The 18328-nt window shown below is 37.9% G+C and overlaps 2 protein-coding genes across 3 annotated transcripts in view; one reads left to right on the forward strand and one right to left on the reverse strand.

Moving 5' to 3' along the window:
• On the reverse strand, positions 1–11710 carry orai1a (ORAI calcium release-activated calcium modulator 1a). The gene is made up of 3 exons (XM_077223097.1): positions 11378–11710; positions 1833–3992; positions 1–1685 (listed from the first exon to the last, which is right to left on the reverse strand). The coding sequence occupies exons 1-2, from the start codon at positions 11489–11491 to the stop codon at positions 3447–3449; spliced, it is 660 nt and encodes a 219-aa protein (XP_077079212.1). The 5' UTR covers positions 11492–11710; the 3' UTR covers positions 1–1685; positions 1833–3446.
• Positions 11393–18328, forward strand: part of kdm2ba (lysine (K)-specific demethylase 2Ba) — a 21634-nt gene continuing 14698 nt past the window's right edge. The window contains exons 1-3 of one of the 2 annotated variants that reach the window (XM_077223092.1): positions 11393–11469; positions 11657–11725; positions 12906–12954. In XM_077223092.1, coding sequence (XP_077079207.1) covers positions 12946–12954 — 9 coding nt within the window. In that variant the 5' untranslated portion in view covers positions 11393–11469; positions 11657–11725; positions 12906–12945. Of the gene's footprint in view, positions 11470–11656; positions 11726–12710; positions 12808–12905; positions 12955–18328 lie in introns of those variants that run through there. The other variant, XM_077223093.1, reaches the window with a different exon arrangement.

Genomic DNA, 18328 nt, shown 5'->3' on the forward strand with positions numbered 1-18328 from the left:
TTAGCCTACATATTTTTATTTGGGAAATGTTCATTTTCTATTTGACAAATACCTGTCAGGGGCACAGAAAAGTGAAACGACGGGAGATTGCTGAAAAGTGCCATAAAATAAAACTCAAGCATCTTAAAAAATAATTAAATATGAAAGTAAGGCTTTTTTTAAACCCCCATTAAGTGGGGATATTTTACAGATTCACAAAGAAGAGCTACTCAGACAATTATAGGATAAAAATAAATTGTTATATAAAATATAAAAATATGATGCTCTGATTTTTCTTTATCTCCATAACCTTCACTACATCAGAAGTACTTCACTATGAAAAAGCACATAAACTAAAATGTCTGCCAGTAAAGCAGTATCTCTAGTTTTAAAAATAGTACCTTTTTGCCATAAGGACAAAAAAATAATTTTCAAAGGCTTATTATCAAACACGCATTTGTACATATTTCAAAATAATAAAACACTTAACCAACGTAGCAAATATATAAGATATAAGATGTAACACACAAGTGGAGGTGGCCCGAAACATTTGAAATATTAAAAAAATCTTCCAAATAACTTTACAGTAGATGTGCAAAAACCTATTAAAGGTTTTACTCTTGAAATTACTCATGACTATATTTGTAAACAAATGATACCAGCCTCTGTTTATAATAGCCTCTTCACAGGAAAAGGCTTTTTAAAATATCTCTTTAAAAAAAAAAATCAATCCACATTTTGTATTCACACAAACAATACATGCTGAACAAACAAAATAATATACAATATTTATGATATAGATTTTGAGCTGTTTGAAGCCTCGAGCAAGATAACGCTCCCAAAAAACAACAACAACAACAACAACAACAACAACAACAACAACATTATTTCGGGTCTTGATGCTCTCAACAGCAGCAACGTAAATATGTTTTCATGTGGCCAGGCACATAAATGATTGAAATAAACCCTGCCACAACCAACTGTTTGGCTGAATTACAAAATTTAATTTATAAAAATTCCACAAAATTTTATGAAACAGGTTTTAGGAAAACGGGTCATCAAAATGTTATACGATCTTTTCAACGACACTTTTTTAAAGCTGCATTTTAAATAAAAACTTAAGTATGAAGGGCTTTTCACACTTGAAAATTAACCCTTCGCTATCTTGCTTCAGTTTCACACTGCTCATAATTTACCTGAGGTAAACAGTTAATCCTGGGAATTTATTTATCGGGTTAGGTATCGAGAACCGGTTCCAAATTTCCAACCATCGTGAATTTGAAAAGACATATTTCGATTCCACTTACTGATTCTTGTGTGTGCAATTTAATGTAACCATTCAAGCACAAGAATACACGAAAGAGAACTAAATTTTGCACTTGCATGCTGATTTCTGTGCTGCGCACACATCCAAAGCATGAGCACGCTTGAACGGACAAATACACACAGACTTATGTCACAATATCCTCATAAATGCAAGAAAACGCATATGTAACTAACAGTACATTGGATCTGTGCATTCGGTCTTAAAGTGACAGAAGCCTAACACAACTGCTGCTGTTTGATGTTAACCAAAGATCAAAATAAAAATAAAATCACTCACTGATCCTGACTGAATAACTTTTGTAACTTTAAAAAGGATTAATCTATATTTTATTGATAAAAATAATCATTATTTTTAGTACTTTCAAATCGATTAATCGCATCTAACATAAACATTTGTGTTTATATGTGTGTTTATTATATATATATATATTTTTTTTTCTATGCATCTATATATATATATGTGTGTGTGTGTATGTATATAAATAAATATAATATAAACAAACTTTTATCTAGACGCAATTAATCACGATTAATCGTTTTGACAGCACTAATTATTTGACATTTGATTACATTTTTAATTGTAACTTTTCTGTATCTGAAACTGTACCAGGTAAATTTGCTAATTTGCTTATTTTTTCTTATTTTATTACTGATTGTTTACTTGTCTTTAATAATGTTTGAAATTTATATTAGTTAGTATTTGGTTTTGCTGTGGTATTTTTATTAAAATACCAAAGCATTTTGTTTCTTTAAAACAGCATTTTTTTATTTTTTTATTAAAATGCTGTGGTATTTTTATTAAAACTAAAATACACACCAAACCGATGCCAAAAAACTAGCACTAATGAAAGCTGACGGTGTTATCGCTTCACGTCGCCTGCGTCAGGGCAGAAAATCTGTGCTTGAACACACCGAAAGGACTACAGGCGACTGTCAACTAGCATGTGTGTTTTGCGCTTGAGTGTAAAGGAGATAAAAAAGGAGAAAAAAAATAGAAAAAGAAAAGAGATAACCGTCTATTTAAGCAGGTATATTCATCTATATATTCGTCATTTAAAACGGGAAAAGCGAAACTAAGACTGCAGGAATATAAACCATAAAAAAGCAGCGCTTGCTAAACATTTTGAAATCAATCAATCATGCCGATCATGTTCTTTACTCCTCTCTGCTCATTTTATTATGAAAATATTCCCTGGGCTAACCTATTTGCATATTTGTGTCAGTGTCACTGATTGGATGAACTCAGTATAGGCTATAAAAGGCAAGAATGAAGGCAAGAGTTCTTCACTCCAATTGTCGCATTCTCTGTCACAATTCGACTAATTTGAATAACCCTGCTTCTAAATTACAAGTGTAAAACTTTCCTTTGCCTTGGGTTAAAAGCTTGATTTAGAGCGACCATAACGTGGGGTTAAGTGCAGTGTGAAAAGCCTTTTTAAATCACTTCCAGGGTAAATCTCTAAGCCAGTTAATCATATTTTTAAATTAACTATCACACAGTGTGCTTCTATTTAGACTTATATGCATTACCGGTATTTAGACTTATTTGCATTATGCAATTAAGATGAAAAGAAAATGAATCTATTATAATAATACTGAAAAACATTTGAATGTAACAATTTGGCCTAACGGAAACTGAACTGTAATAACCAAACAGCTCTGGCAAACATTTTGGTGTTACTATTCAATGAACTACGGACTCAGGATGTAAAAAAAAGCCTACATTTTTAAATGTTTATTACTTTTATGTAACCGTCACTGTATTTGACTGCCACTTTCTATGCTGGAAGCATCCAAAGCGCTGAGAGCGAAATGAAAAGATCAGCAAGTTTAGACAGCCAACAGCAGCAGGGAATTTTGTATTTGCAACAAAATGGTTTCTTTAAAACTGAATTTCTTATTATTATTTGTGGCGGAACAGATGAGGGCAGTTTACAATAGTGTGGCGTTACAAATGTCAGATTCCCCATCTGTATCAAGGTTTGTATGTTAACAAGAAAAACAAGGCATCACAATATTGTGATACTAACATATTGCAGAATCCCTGATTCCTACCATCTAGCGTCCATTAATTTGTGACAACATTCCATATTTTACGAAAGTGTTTGGTGTGAGAACAAGGACTCATCTAAGTGCGTAGACTAAGCAAAATTTGTGTCTCCCCTGTTATCCAGTTGGTTATGCATCTGTGTGATTTTGGCCAGAACCTGCAACTCCTCGTCCTGCCGCTCTGTCTTGTGGCTGACCAGCGAACGGTAAAAATGCACAGCGAAAACGATAAACACCAAGGCAAAGGGCACCATTATGACGGTAGAGGCGATTGCTGCGGCTTTCCCCGCGGTTATACTACTATCATTCTTTGGCGGGGGAGGTTCTACATCCTTCAGAGGAAGGAACTTCACCCAGCAGAGAAGAACCACCTCTGCAATAAACAGAAGGGTGCCTATGACGGTGGAGAAGGCCCAGGCCAGCTCGATGTGACGGTGCATCCGCTCGTGTGGCGATTCCTTTATGGAGTTGAGGTTGTGGACGTTGCTCACGGCTTCCAGGTTTGGCAGGATACATGTGCTGATCATCAAGGCAAAGAGGTGGACGGCCACCAACACTGTTGTACAGGCACTGAAAGCAATCAATAGGGCAGGAGGGTAATAGTGATCGTCCTCCAACTGCACTTCCACCATCGCTACCTGAAAACACACGAGTTGGTAACATAAGACATCACAGTCAACCTCAACAGTTGGTTTAAGCAAAAACTAAATTCAATTTTGAACACGTTGAATCGGCATCTGCCTGTCGGTTAGAGAGAGAACTCTGATTACCTGTTCAATTTAGCAAACAAGTCAGTGCACGAGAATAAAAGCAAAAGTGATGAAAGCGAGCAAAGAAGTCATGACGCACAGACAGAAGGCTGATCTAATTTTACGTCATCTTACCTGAGCATTCGAATGCACAAATATTTTCATAATAACATGAGCTAAGTGGAGTAAAGAACGTGATCAGCATGATTGATTGATTTCAAAATGGTTAGCAAGCGCTGCTTTGTTTATGGTTTGTATGGTTTATCTTAAATAGACGGTTATCTCCTTTACACTCAAGCGCAGAACACGCGTGTTATTTGACAGTCGCCTGTTGTCCTTTCGGTGTGTTCAAGCACAGATTTTTTTCTCTCATCACAGGCAACAACACAGTCGGGTTTCACAAGCGCTAGTTCATTGGCGTCGGTTTGGTGTATCCCTAGCTTAATGTGAGAAAAACTTAATACATCAGACCAACTGCACAGCTTTGAAGTCACTATGTAATTATATTATACTGAACAATATTCCTATAGTTATGAGGGTTTTTTTAAACCAGTTGTTTAAAATGAATCATTGGCTATTGACAGATTTCTTTCTGGCATAAATCAGGAAATAAGGAAATAACCAAATCTTATTGTAGTAGAGTACTAAATTAAATGACATGGCATCATTCTTTTAGTATCACTGAGATACTATTATATTTTTTATTAATATTATGAATTAGTTTTTATTTTTCAATTTATTTTAGTTAAGGTTTTAGTATTTTTGTGTGTTTTTGTCATTTGTATTAGTTTTTTGATTTAAATATATTGTTCTTATTCATTTTTATTTCAGTTTAGTTAGTTTGGTATATACACTGAACAAAATTATAAACGCTTCTTTCTTGCCCCCATTTTTCATGAACTAAACTTAAAGATCTAAGACTTTTTCTATGTACATAAAAAGCCTATTTCTCTCAATTGTTCACAAATCTGTCTAAATCTGTGTTAGTTAGCACTTCTCCTTTGCTGAGATAATCCATCCACCTCACCGGTGTGGCATATCAAGATACTGATTAGACAGCATGATTATTGCACAGGTGTGTCTTAGGCTGGCCACAATAAAAGGCCACTCTAAAATGTGCAGTTTTATCACACAGCACAATGCCACAGATGTCCTGGTTTTCACTGTACAGGGCAGATAGCAGACAGCATGTATGGCGTGGTGTGGGTGAGCGGTTTGCTGATGTCAACGTTGTGGATTGAGAGGCCCATGGTGGCGGTTGGGTTATGGTACAGGCAGGCGTATGTTATGGACAACAAACCCAGGTGCATTTTATTGATGGCATTTTGGATGCACAGAGATACCGTGACGAGATTAAACTTCCAAATATATTTAACGTGATTGTATGGAATGGAATTGTGACTAAATGTTCCAGTATTTTGCTGCATTAGCTCATTTTAATTAAATAAATGAGCAAGCAAAAGAAATCGATTTTATATTCTCTGAAAGCAAGTCTCAACATCTAACTAATTTCACTGACCTTAAAGATTTTTAAATATAAATGTAAATGTACATAAATATAAATGATTTTACATATTTTAATGATGTTTAAATATTTTTGTATTGATTAAGAATATATATATATATATATATATATATATATATATATATATATATATATATATATATATATATATATATATATATATATATATATATATATTCCATTTTAATTTTGCAAATAGGGCCAAGCTGTTTTTCTCATACTTCTGAAAACACCACAGACCACAAAGCCCTGAAAAGGCCAGAAAGAAGCCCAACAAGTTGCGGTCACAGAAATGAAAAGGTGTTTCGAAGTCATTAGCAGGTTATGAATAGTGCTCTACTCTTGTGCAGTGAGTACATCTAAATAAAAAAACTACCACTGAAATTATTAAGAACTGCAGTTTCCCCCAGCCACTCCTACAGTTCATTTCCTGTGCTACGCTTATAGTAAAGAGACTAAGCTCAAGCGAAATAATCACCCTCAGAAAGAATATTTCACCTTTTGCCAATCACTTTACACACACATTGCCGGAAAAACATCTCTAGTTTTCAGGTGGATTGAGGGTCTGTTCAGCAGGGAAACAGTAGTTATGAGAACAAAATAAATATGCTTATCAACTTTTAAAGGGGAAGAGACAATGCTTCCCATTTCTTTCATCATTGTGATGAAAGGCTGTGTTGCATTCAGTCCAACTCTACAGATTTTCAGTGTAAATTAATCTTTGTAAATAAACACTGCAAGACATGTCCTCATATTAATATTTTTACATTTTAGCTTACTTTTGTAGAATAAACAAATTTTGTGTTGGTTCACCAATTGATTTTTTATATAAACACAAAAGCAAATAGTTTTTTGTGTATTGTGAAAAACTCTAAATGTCATTAGGGAATAGCTGTATTCAGCTAAAACACAAATGTCAATTTATTATTAAACTGATTTAATAGAATTTCAAGTCAAGCCAACTTTGTATAGTGCTTTTCACGAAACAACTTAATGTTGTAATGTTTATAATACCGCCTAATTGTCCACATTTAGCAGTCAATCACTGAAGGTGATTTTATGCAAAATGATAACAGAAATACTTTTATTTAGTATCCATATTATATTTTACATTTCATTTGTAATGGACTTTTATCAGTTTACCAAACACAACACTACCAAAGGAAGTACATTTCCTGTTGCCATGATGTAATGCTATGCGAGGGATCTTCATCTTTCAGCAAACGGAAACCTTCCACAGTGAAGATATTTGGGGCCCTTACAAACGTCAACCATGACCGCAGTTTTTGCCAAAATGCTATAGCTAATACAGCTATTGTTACTACTTTACAATCACAATTTTTAATATGACGCTTCCTCACAACATTGTAAGAAGTTAATCTTTTTTTCTTTTTGATTTTAGTGGTAGTCAATACCAAGTTCCGTGTGAAAATTAAGATCTTTTTGTTTTACTGTATAACAGTTACTGTAGTAATTTTGGTAATTTAGTGTATACTATGATTACCCAAATATTACTTTGGTAAAAGACAAAACAAATTAGTTAAATGGTAGCTAAACACTAAAACAACTTTTTTTAGTTAATGGTCTGTAAGAATGGAGCTTCATAAATGCTGTTCATTGATTCGAGTACATCTTTTGACATTTGGGTTTAAAATGTTTTAATTCTACAATATATGGTGTAAAAATGTCTGAGTGCTGCCCTCTTCAGGTTGAACAGTGGCTACTGCAGTTGAATTTTCCTATTGGAAGTTGTGGTACCCTCTGACGTCAGAGGGTACCAGCTAACCACGCCCTCGCCTACAGAGAGATGCGTCTCAGGTGCACGCCCCCCCCCCCCCCTCCGCTCGGCTCTGCCCACTTTTCCAGCATTTTTCAAAATATTGCCAGTGGGTGGACTCAGGCTCTGACCAGGGGTTTAGTTACCCTTTAAGCATGGAATGTCAATTGAATTTAGCGGTGTTTAGATTTTAAATTCATTGGTGTTTTAAACAAATCTTTTAAATGAACGAATCGTTCTCGTTTACTCTCGTGCACTGGCTAATGTTTTTAGTTCACTCAAAGCATTTGAAGCAATTGCATTACGGCCTTCAAAGACAGACCAACAGCATTCAAGTCCGTGTTGTGAAGCAACATTTCATTGGTTGTACCAGGTGAACGAATACGCCCCCCTCACTGAACAAGTCGCTGTTTGCACTCGGAGCAGGGCTAAAAGAGATAATTATTTTCGTGAACTGTATGGACTCATGACAACTTAAACGATTAAAGGTGGGGAATGTGATTCTCTTTTTTGTCCATTTTTAAAAAATAACTTAATCCTTTTCTTAACCCACTTACAGCCACTGAGTTAGAAGCACTGAAATGAAAATTAAGCAATTTAATCATCTGTGGAACCGGCAGGACTCGAAAAACTCCAGCCAATCATTTCCAAGACCACCTAGAATCATTGGGCAGTAAAATCGTCAATCAAACGGTCGTACCATACCCCCCTACCCCCAGCGCGCGTGACCCCCTTCGTGCGCATACTCAAAGCTTGTGACGCATGCGCATCTCATCAGTAAAGCCGGTGATTAGTAGCAGAGAATGTCTCATAGAAGAGAATTGGCACTGTCTGGTTACTTCCGGTTTCTGGACTGGCTGCAGTAACACGTCTCTGTCCATGCGGGGGTGCTCCCAGGCGAGTGCAGAATGAATGGGAGTCTATGGGGTTTCACCCCTAGAAATCCACTTTTCTCAGGATGTAATTTTTTGTCAAGTAATTTGAAAGTTGCATTCAAAAGGGGGGGCTAAGATTATACACTAAGCTGAAAATTGCATTTTTAAGTTCACTTATCAGTTCTAAAAATCCATTCAAAAATGTGATGACGTCACATAATAGCAGAATGCTAGCGTGTTCCGGCCAGCAACGACCTAACCTGTAGGAAATCGAAAGGACATAAGTACTCGTTCATTCGACTTTTGGACTATAATTTATATTGAACTTGCGGAATCAACAATAAAATCTACGTTGATTCAACGATAAGCAGGAGAAAGAGATACATTTAGCCGTCTAGCTCCATAGACTCCCATTCATTCTGCACTTGCCCGCGATCACCTCCAGTGGAAGTCTAATGGAACTGCAACAAAGATGATACAATGGGGCTAACAGGAAGTGCGAAGCATAGACTGTAAAAAAAAATGGACGACGCCTCTTCGCTCTCTTCCATTGGCGAGAAGTGAAGCCGCCATTGTCCCGATATGGCGCTGACATCTTGGGACTTGAGTCTGCGCAGTTGCGATTTCGGGACCAGACATCCGCAGTAGTGAGCAGGAAGTAAAGCTGCGAAGCTGGTCCCGCCCTCACTCTCGCTGAATCAATCCAGAGCTCAATCGTAAGCACGCGTCTCTGCTGCAGAACAAACCATTATGTCGGTGTGAAATAATTAATTATAGAAATTTAGATATTAAATTCAAAGCTCCAATCTCCTCAGTCCTCCAAAGACCCCGAAAAAAAGTCCGTTGGTGCTTCAGTGACGACTACGCTCAGAGAACCTGTCAATCACAGCTAAGGGTGTCACGATTTCGATTTTAAATCGAAATCGATCGAAATTAATTCACAATCTCAAAAATCGAAATAAAAAATGGAATCGTCGATGCTGCCACGCCCCCATGTCGCGCCCGTGATGGAAAGTTTTACTGACTCTATTGTTCAATCTCGTTCATCAAAATTAACTAATCTTTTTTCTAGTCATTTCAGGGGCTTTAAATGTTATACTTTAAACAGGCAAATTCCCCGAACACATCCACCTACGCAATCTTGATCATATTCTGAATTAAGAAATCATTATAATGCAGTCAAAAATAATTTACAGGGAACATTAATAATTACTCGACCTTCCGAGTCTTTTGTTCATTTGTCGCGTGACAGAGGCAATGAACCTGGATCGTTGAGGATCGTTCATGAATGACTCATCACGGCGCGGAAAAAAAACACACGTGTTGAAAAGCTGTGTCGTCTAACTTAGATTCTATGCCCGAGGCCCCGAGCCCGAACTTGGCCCGACCCGGGAAGATATTTCCCGTCACTATCCTCTACCCTCGGGCCGGGCTCTTGATCTACAGACGTGCACTCCCAACGCAATAGAGTGCGGCGCGGGACTAGATTTGATGGCCGAGTGCGAGCGCGGGCGATAATGCACTCAGTCTGTGTGTGCGGGAGAATAAAACGATTCGCGGGACTCCCGCAAACTAGAAATAGCTATGAATAAAACATAGAAAACTAATACATTTTTATTTATCTGTTGCAGAAAAGCAACAAGAACAACTAAAACAAAATAGAAACTATTTACAGGCCAGAGTTTCTATTTAAAACATGTTTGCAGCGTTGAGCGATTTAGCTAGACTCCTCAACGCTCAAAACGGACTTTTTGTTCAGTGCTGAATTCTGCAAGCTGGCAAATCCTCTAATTATAACAAACAAAGTGTAGGCTATATATTATGAAAGATTCATTGTGCAGTCAGCTTCATTGATAATAACAGAGATGTGTGAGATCGCGATGAGCTGATTTCAGCTTTTTAGGAGCAACAGCAACCTGTGCTTAAAAAAAAAAAGAGGAAAAATCGAAAATCGAATCGAACCGTGACCTTAGAATCGAAAATGTAATCGAATCGAGGATTTGGAGAATCGTGACACCCCTAATCACAGCTGTCAATCATGTACGCCACAGCGCCGTTTTTATAGCATCAAATAACTAACTAAAAACAAACTTATTTTAAAAACAAACACTTGAAATTACATCAGCATGATGAAAACTACAGTAAATAACAGAAACTATCTTTGGAAAAAGAGAAGTGAATTGTAATTGAATTGTTTAGTTGGTCTCACGTCCCATTGAATAACATGGGGAGGCGGGGTTTATGAGCTATACTAGGAGCGGTCACCGGGGGGCGATCGAGACGCTTTAGCTTCACTTTTCAGGGCTTGTGCGGCAGACAGTGCCAAGGCTCTTCGTTAGATGGGCTCTGTTAGTAGTAAATCCTCATTACAATCTCTCGCGCATCTGAGTTTTCGCTCGTGCATGATTGCGCGTACATGTTCTTCGAATGGGTGGAGTCAGGGCCAGCGTTGGAGGAAAGAAGGTAGGACCATTAGAATTTTATATTTTCAAAATCTGCCGGTCGTTTTCCAAATCACATACCCCACCTTTAAACGATCGGCAGACGGACTGAATGAAAGTGAGACAACGTTCGTTCAGGATGATGCTTCATAGATCGTTAGGTACGCGAATCTATTGAGTGAATGATTCAATAGTCCTAGCACACGCACACACACACACACACACACACACACACACACACACACACACACACACACACACACACACACACACGCACCTTGCTCCCTATCGGGATAACGTTACCGATGTAAAGTGCAGAAAGGGCAACTGAATCGTTGAACGATAATGAATCTATTAGTCAACTGATTCAAAAGATTCGAATCACTGGAATGAATCAAAATCCCCACCACTGAGAGCACCACCAACTAACACTTTTGAGAGTTATGTCGAAGACTAACAAGGCTAGTGTAAAGGGCTAAACTCTCTACCCTCTGATTACGCTATATCCATGACAGGTGTCGTTTGCATATCAGAGTGATTGACATGTCACGCGTCATGTTACAACGCTATAACTCCGAAAAACTTGCCAGGCTTCCGAGCAATGTACGGTTCTCCTTTACATACAAAGTGTTAAGTAATTCATTTTATTTACTCACCATAGCAAAGCCGGAGAGCAGGGCAGAGGTTCTGCTGGTCGCTTTAAGTTTAGCTCGACTCAAGTAAAGTTTTCTCCATGACAAAGCTTGAAGTGAGTGCTCGTTAGAACTCATAGCGCGCGTTTTGATGTTAGTTAAAAAGTTATGAAACTTTATGTTTTAATCTGATATCGCCTTTGTATCTTCTTGATTACCCTTCGTACATTTGCCTTAGCCCTTCAACCCGATGTGACATACTCAGATTGTAAGATGACTAACTCCAGTTACCCTGTTCTACAGCCTGTCCCACGGGAAACTACAAGTCGAGCTACCCACAACGCATCGCTGACGATCACTGCGCAGCTGACGGTTTGTGGGATTTGTAGTCCAAATATTTTTTTTCATGCTGTATTTGAACCGTCATGTCCTAGAATTGATTTTATGTTGCTGCAGAGAGTATATACACACAGACACATACAGACAGGGCCCAGCAAACACTGGCCAATATAGTTTTGGAGCTTGTCAATCTGGTAGCCAATCTTCAGCCATTCGATTTGTAAGAGCAGAGTGTGAAGGTTGAATTAGCAGAGCAATAGCACAGCTGTGCATTAATTATTGCAATCCACACAACAAAATGGGAGACATATCAGAGTTCAAAAGAGGACAAATTGTTTGTGTGCGTCTCACTGGCTCATCTGTGACCAGGAAAGCAAGTCTTTGTGTTGTATCGAGAGGTATGGTATCCAGGTTAATGCCAGCATACCACCACGTAGGACAAACCCCATCCGACAGGAGTAACTGTTGACGAAAGAGTAAGATATCTTAACCAAACCTTTGGTCACTCGTGCCGATCACAAATGTTTCAGTGGTGCCAACAGCGCAAATCTTGGGCTGTGGACAATTTCAAAATGTATTGTTCTCTGATGAGTCCACCTTCGCTGTCTTTCCCACACGTCTGTTTTAGTTACAGTGTGGAGAAGCCACAAAGAGGATTAACACCTGGACTGTTGCTGCCCAGAGTGAAGCACAGGAGTGGATCAGTGATGGTTTGGGCTGCATGGCATTCCCTGTTCTTAATGGGAGTATCACTGCCGAACCCTTCTGGAGGACCATGTGCACATAATGGTTCAAACATTGTACCCTGAAGGTGGTACCGTGTATCAGCATGATGATGCAACAAATACACACAGCAAGACTTGTGACAGAATGTTTTGATGAACATAAAAGTGAAGTTGAACATCTATTGCCAGCACAGTCACCAGATTTGAATATTATTGAGACTGTTTGAGGTTTTTTTAAGGAGCAATTCATAAAATGTTTTCCTCCACCAGCACCACATAGTGACCTGGTCACTGAGCTGGAAGAGGAATGGCTCAAAATCGCTCTGGCCACTATAGAATGACATTCCCAAGATGAAATGATGCTGTATTGGCTGCAAAAGGAGAAAAAATTTACCATTATTAGATTTCTTTCTTATTAGACATCTAAATTCCTAACCCATAAGTTTATTTGCTCCATTAAACCCAATGTCTGCTATTGTTTTTCTAAGGTGCAGAATCTGAACATGGCATTAGGAATCTGTATGATGAATGATTAAGGTAATCTCTCTTCCTCAACTTTTTTTTTTTTTTTATATGTTTCTACCACTGATTATGAAGTACACAGCCAAATATATCAGCTATTCTGTATGCTGTTGTGTGTAAGATCTGCTTTTAAAATTTACATTTTGGCATTATAACCATTACTGTGGTATTCAAGACCATAATAACCAGGGATGCACTGATACCACTTTTTCCAGAACAAGTCCAATACGATACTTTCATTTTTGGTACTTGCCGATACTGAGTACCGATACCTGTAAATTCATTGCATTTGTAATTAAAAAAAAATATTGGGTCGAGAAACCAAAAGAATATGAATCAAATTAGTTTGCTTAATTCGTTTAGCAAATAGAAATTTCCTTCAGTTATTTTCACGTTTTAAAAAGGCCTAATTATACCTTTTAGGAACTTCTGTTACTTTCGCTTTCACCGTTCATTCTATTGCTCTATCATATTTTATCTTTAATTTAATAGCACAGTGAATATTTAGAGCTGATCCAGCCGGGCTCAACGCAATATTTTTTCTACTGGCCCAATTTTTTAGATACCACTGAAACATCACAATGTACCCCAGTAACGTTACCATCAGTAAAGTTATTAAAAGAAGGAGAGTGAGGTCAGGAGAACTGTCAAAAAATCGCGATTACACGCTCAAAATTCCCGTCTTTTTGCACCAATATGTAGTTGGTGGTTACTGTATAAAATGTAGAAAAATTGATTTGCGTGTCACAAAGATTTCAGACCAGCCGGCTGTTAATGTGATATGTTTAAGATAACAATACTACTGAAGGATACTTTTTTATTAGCTTTATCTATAAATTTCGTGTGTGTGTGTGTGTGTGTGTGTGTGTGTGTGTGTGTGTGTGTGTGTGTGTGTGTGTGTGTGTGTGTGTGTGTGTGTGTGTGTGTGTGTGTGTGTGTGTGTGTGTGTGTGTGTGTGTGTGTGTGTGTGTGTGTGTGTGTGTGTGTGTGTGTGTGTGTGTGTGTGTGTGTGTGTGTGTGTGTGTGTGTGTGTGTGTGTGTGTGTGTGTGTGTGTGTGTCGCATCTCAAACCGTTTGTCCGATGGATTTCAAACTTGACAGGTGTCTTGATACGAGCAGAGTAAGTGCAGTGCAAAGTTTGAGGTTGTTTGGATTATAAATGCAAAAGATATCGTTAAATGGATGGTAAAACACATTTTTTCAAAGGCTTGATTGTGTTTGTGGGGTGCACTGTAACATGTTCATTCTTCGTTTTTAAAAAATTGCATTATTTTTCATATATTTTACCTTTATTCTACACTGCTCTGTCCCTCCTTGTAAAAAATGGTCTGATGGTTTCCGGGTTCTATGAAGCCAGTCCCTCAAAACTACGCAATGGGCTCAGATTGGTTAGCTGGCCCAGTGTGTTGTGATTCGCTAACCTCCTAGTGCAAGTTTTCCGGAAACGTCACGCCCCGTACCTTTACCGGTAGCCAGTTTGTGCTTTGGTGTATTATAAATGATGGCGTCAATAAAACCGTACCAATTTGAGCCCGAATCAGACCCAGAGAATGTTAGTGAAGATGATCGAGCTGAACCTGTTCAAGAACGGCTGTTAAACGACGTTTCAGAAAGGTTTGTTTTTGTTGTCTCATTACCTTTTAGATACGCTTTGATTTAATTGTACTAATTATGATAGTATTACACAAAAATAAGCTTCATAAACAAGAATTTCATATAATCGTTTTAACAAATTATACTATAGTCCTCAAAGGGATTTTTTTTAAGTAAAGACTGTGGATCTATAGTGATCGTTACTGACTGTATGGCACCGGTACTTTTGTATTTTTAGAACGATTGTAGCAAAATATCTGTCGACAGAACTATTAACCCAAAACAAACACTAAACATTGGATTTACTACAGTAGCCAAATCAAACACAGAACCATGTTTAGCATGCCTGTAGAAGCTGGTTTGCAGAGCCAAACAGTGTTGTCATTTGTTTACTTCCTTGCTACAACGTACAATCAACAATACGAACTATTACAGGAAAATACATCGACGAAAAATAAATCATACTCACAGGTTGTGGCCCGTAAACAACTGCTTCTGTTCTTAAAGTTGGAACTGCTCCATCTTTCAGGACAAGCCGTTGTGCAAATCCTGCACTGAACTCGCGAAGATTGTGGAAGCTTTCCTCCGTAAAATGTGCAGCACAGAGAGCGAGATTTGGGTAATAATTAACCATTGATCCCTAACTCCCCCGACCCTAGGAAGGCTGAACAAAGTGGACCTGCAATCCGGATGAAAATAACAGCGTTTCGACGGCATTGCGGCAAAAACACTCCTATACCACAATAACTCTTCTCCAACGCAATATAAAATGGCCTCGCCCCCCTTATTTCGTATTCTCGGAGGAGGGGTTTATTGGGGTTTGCTGACATCAGCAACCCTGGAGGAATGTAGTGTAGTCCAAAACCGGCTGTTTTCTGTAGTCTTTAGAAATTGATTTCTTTAAAAGCAAATGTCTCGGTTTACTTTGAACTTTGAGTGCTGTAACTTTTGCTCAAAAGTTGCTCAAACAGCAACATTACACACTAACTAAAGTCAAAAAAGTGAAATCATGTTTTACCACCCCTTTAAATAGCCTATATCTGTAAAAGAAGCACACATTGAAGGTGTGGTTTAAAAATAAACATTCTGTCAGCTAAACATTAAGTCAGCTACACTGTTTACTTCTGAATTAGTTAGTTTTCAGTAGTTAGTTATAGCTACTAGTGCAATGCCCATGCAAAATCTGTGTTTGTGTATTTTTAGTAATTGTTGGTTTTGTATGCTTGAGTTGCTGAATAGCCTAGGCTACTATTACACAGGAGCCTGAACTCTGAAATGCTACGCTTGAGCAAAGAGTTTGTGAATAGGCTACTACAAATGATGGCCGTGAATAAAATATTCCGATATTTTTAAAACCACTTTAAAAATCTTTACCGAGATATGCAAATAACAGACACACAGACGGACGTTTCTGTAATTTAGATGTAGCATATGTGTGTCTGTGTATAGGCTATATTATATTTATACTGTATAATATACGTGTGTGTACTGTATATTTGTTAAATCGCGAATAATCGATTTGGTAGTATGTATGTGCAAAATCAGTTTTTGTGTGGGTTTTTAGTAATTGTTGGTTTGGTGTTTGAGTGTTCATTGTTACAATTACACAGCAAAAGTTAAGTGACAGTGTCAGTATCAGTATTTGCTTTCAACCATGCACAAAAAAGTGAATTTTAATGAATTAAAAAAAAAAAGTAGCCTGATGTTGTCACTGAACTTTTGCTGTGTAATTGTAACAATGAGCACTCAAACACACCCAACCAACAATTACTAAAAACACACACAAAAACTGATTTTGCACATACATACTGTCAAATCGATTAATCGCGATTAAAAAATATATACAGTACACGCACGCGTATAATATACAGTATATACACTCACCTAAAGGATTATTAGGAACACCATACTAATACTGTGTTTGACCCCCTTTCGCCTTCAGAAATGCCTTAATTCTAAGTGGCATTGATTCAACAAGGTGCTGAAAGCATTCTTTAGAAATGTTGGCCCATATTGATAGGATAGCATCTTGCAGTTGATGGAGATTTATGGGATGCACAGGGCACGAAGCTCCCGTTCCACCACATCCCAAAGATGCTCTATTGGGTTGAGATCTGGTGACGGTGGTGGCCATTTTAGTACAGTGAACTCATTGTCATGTTCAAGAAACCAATTTGAAATGATTCGAGCTTTGTGACATGGTGCATTATCCTGCTGGAAGTAGCCATCAGAGGATGGGTTCATGGTGGCCATAAAGGGATGGACATGGTCAGAAACAATGCTCAGGTAGGCCGTGGCATTTAAGCGATGCCCAATTGGCACTAAGGGGCCTAAAGTGTGCCAAGAAAACATCCCTCACACCATTGCACCACCACCACCAGCCTGCACAGTGGTAATAAGGCATGATGGATCCATGTTCTGATTCTGTTTACGCCAAATTCTGGCTCTACCATCTGAATGTCTCAACAGAAATCGAGACTCATCAGACCAGGCAACATTTTTCCAGTCTAAAACTGTCCAATTTTGGTGAGCTCTTGCAAATTGTAGCCTCTTTTTCCTATTCGTAGTGGAGATGAGTGGTACCCGGTGGGGTCTTCTGCTGTTGTAGCCCATCCGCCTCAAGGTTGTGTGTGTTGTGGCTTCACAAATGCTTTGCTGCATACCTCGGAACCGAAGTTGCACTTCTATCAGCTTGAATCAGTCGGCCCATTCTCCTCTGACCTCTAGCATCAACAAGGCATTTTCGCCCACAGGACTGCCGCATACTGGATGTTTTTTCCCTTTTCACACCATTCTTTGTAAACCCTAGAAATGGTTGTGCGTAAAAATCCCAGTAACTGAGCAGATTGTGAAATACTCAGACCGGCCTGTCTGGCACTAACAACCATGCCACGCTCAAAATTGCTTAAATCACCTTTCTTTCCCATTCTGACATTCAGTTTGGAGTTCAGGAGATTGTCTTGACCAGGACCACACCCCTAAATGCATTGAAGCAACTGCCATGCGATTGGTTGATTAGATAATTGCATTAATGAGAAATTGAACAGGTGTTCCTAATAATCCTTTAGGTGAGTGTGTGTGTATGTGTGTGTATATATATATATATATATATATATATATATATATATATATATATATATATATATATATATATATATATATATAATATAGCCTATACACAGACACGCATACATCTATCTATAAATTACAGAAAAATCTGTCTGTGTGTCTGTTATTCGCATATCTCGGTAAAAGAAGCTCACATTGAATATGTTTAGATGATGTTTAGAAGGTTGTGATTTAAAAATAAACATTCTGACATTAGAGGGTTGTGGTTTAAAAATATCTGAATATTATATTTTATTCACGGCCATCATTTGTAGTAGCCTTTTCACAAACTGTTTGCTCAATAGCTTTTTCTCTGAGTTCACAGTGTAGCTGCTCCCTGAATCGTCGCGCTTATTCATTTGTGGATGTTAACTGAATCTGTAAGTCAGCTACACTGTACTACTTCTGAATATTATATTTTATTCTGGTGCGCTTAACATTAGCGCTACTGTGTAATAGTAGCCTATGCTATTGACCAACTAAACATAAAAGACGCTAACTGCCTTTCATTGTCTGGATTACAAATGCAAATCGTTAATTATATCCGTAAAAGAAGCACACATTGGCTTTTGCCGCTCTAGCCGCTGGCCACTCTCACACTGCACACTGAGTGGCCACTCCCCAAAATAAATATTCTGACATTAGAGGGTTGTGGTTTAAAAATATCTGAATATTATATTTTATTCAC

This window comes from Siphateles boraxobius, unplaced genomic scaffold (assembly GCF_051911475.1).
Source record: "Siphateles boraxobius isolate OS27281-9 unplaced genomic scaffold, OSU_SipBor_1 9, whole genome shotgun sequence".
In the NCBI taxonomy this organism is placed as follows: Eukaryota; Metazoa; Chordata; class Actinopteri; order Cypriniformes; family Leuciscidae; genus Siphateles; species Siphateles boraxobius.

What these genes read in the sequence shown, in the direction of transcription:
- orai1a (XM_077223097.1), bottom strand. Translation starts at nt 11,491, where the DNA reads ATGAGTTCTAACGAGCACTCACTTCAAGCTTTGTCATGGAGAAAACTT. An exon ending in TGCTCTCCGGCTTTGCTATG is followed by an intron (nt 3,993 to 11,377) that starts GTGAGTAAATAA and finishes GTGTGTTTTCAG; the next exon opens with GTAGCGATGGTGGAAGTGCA.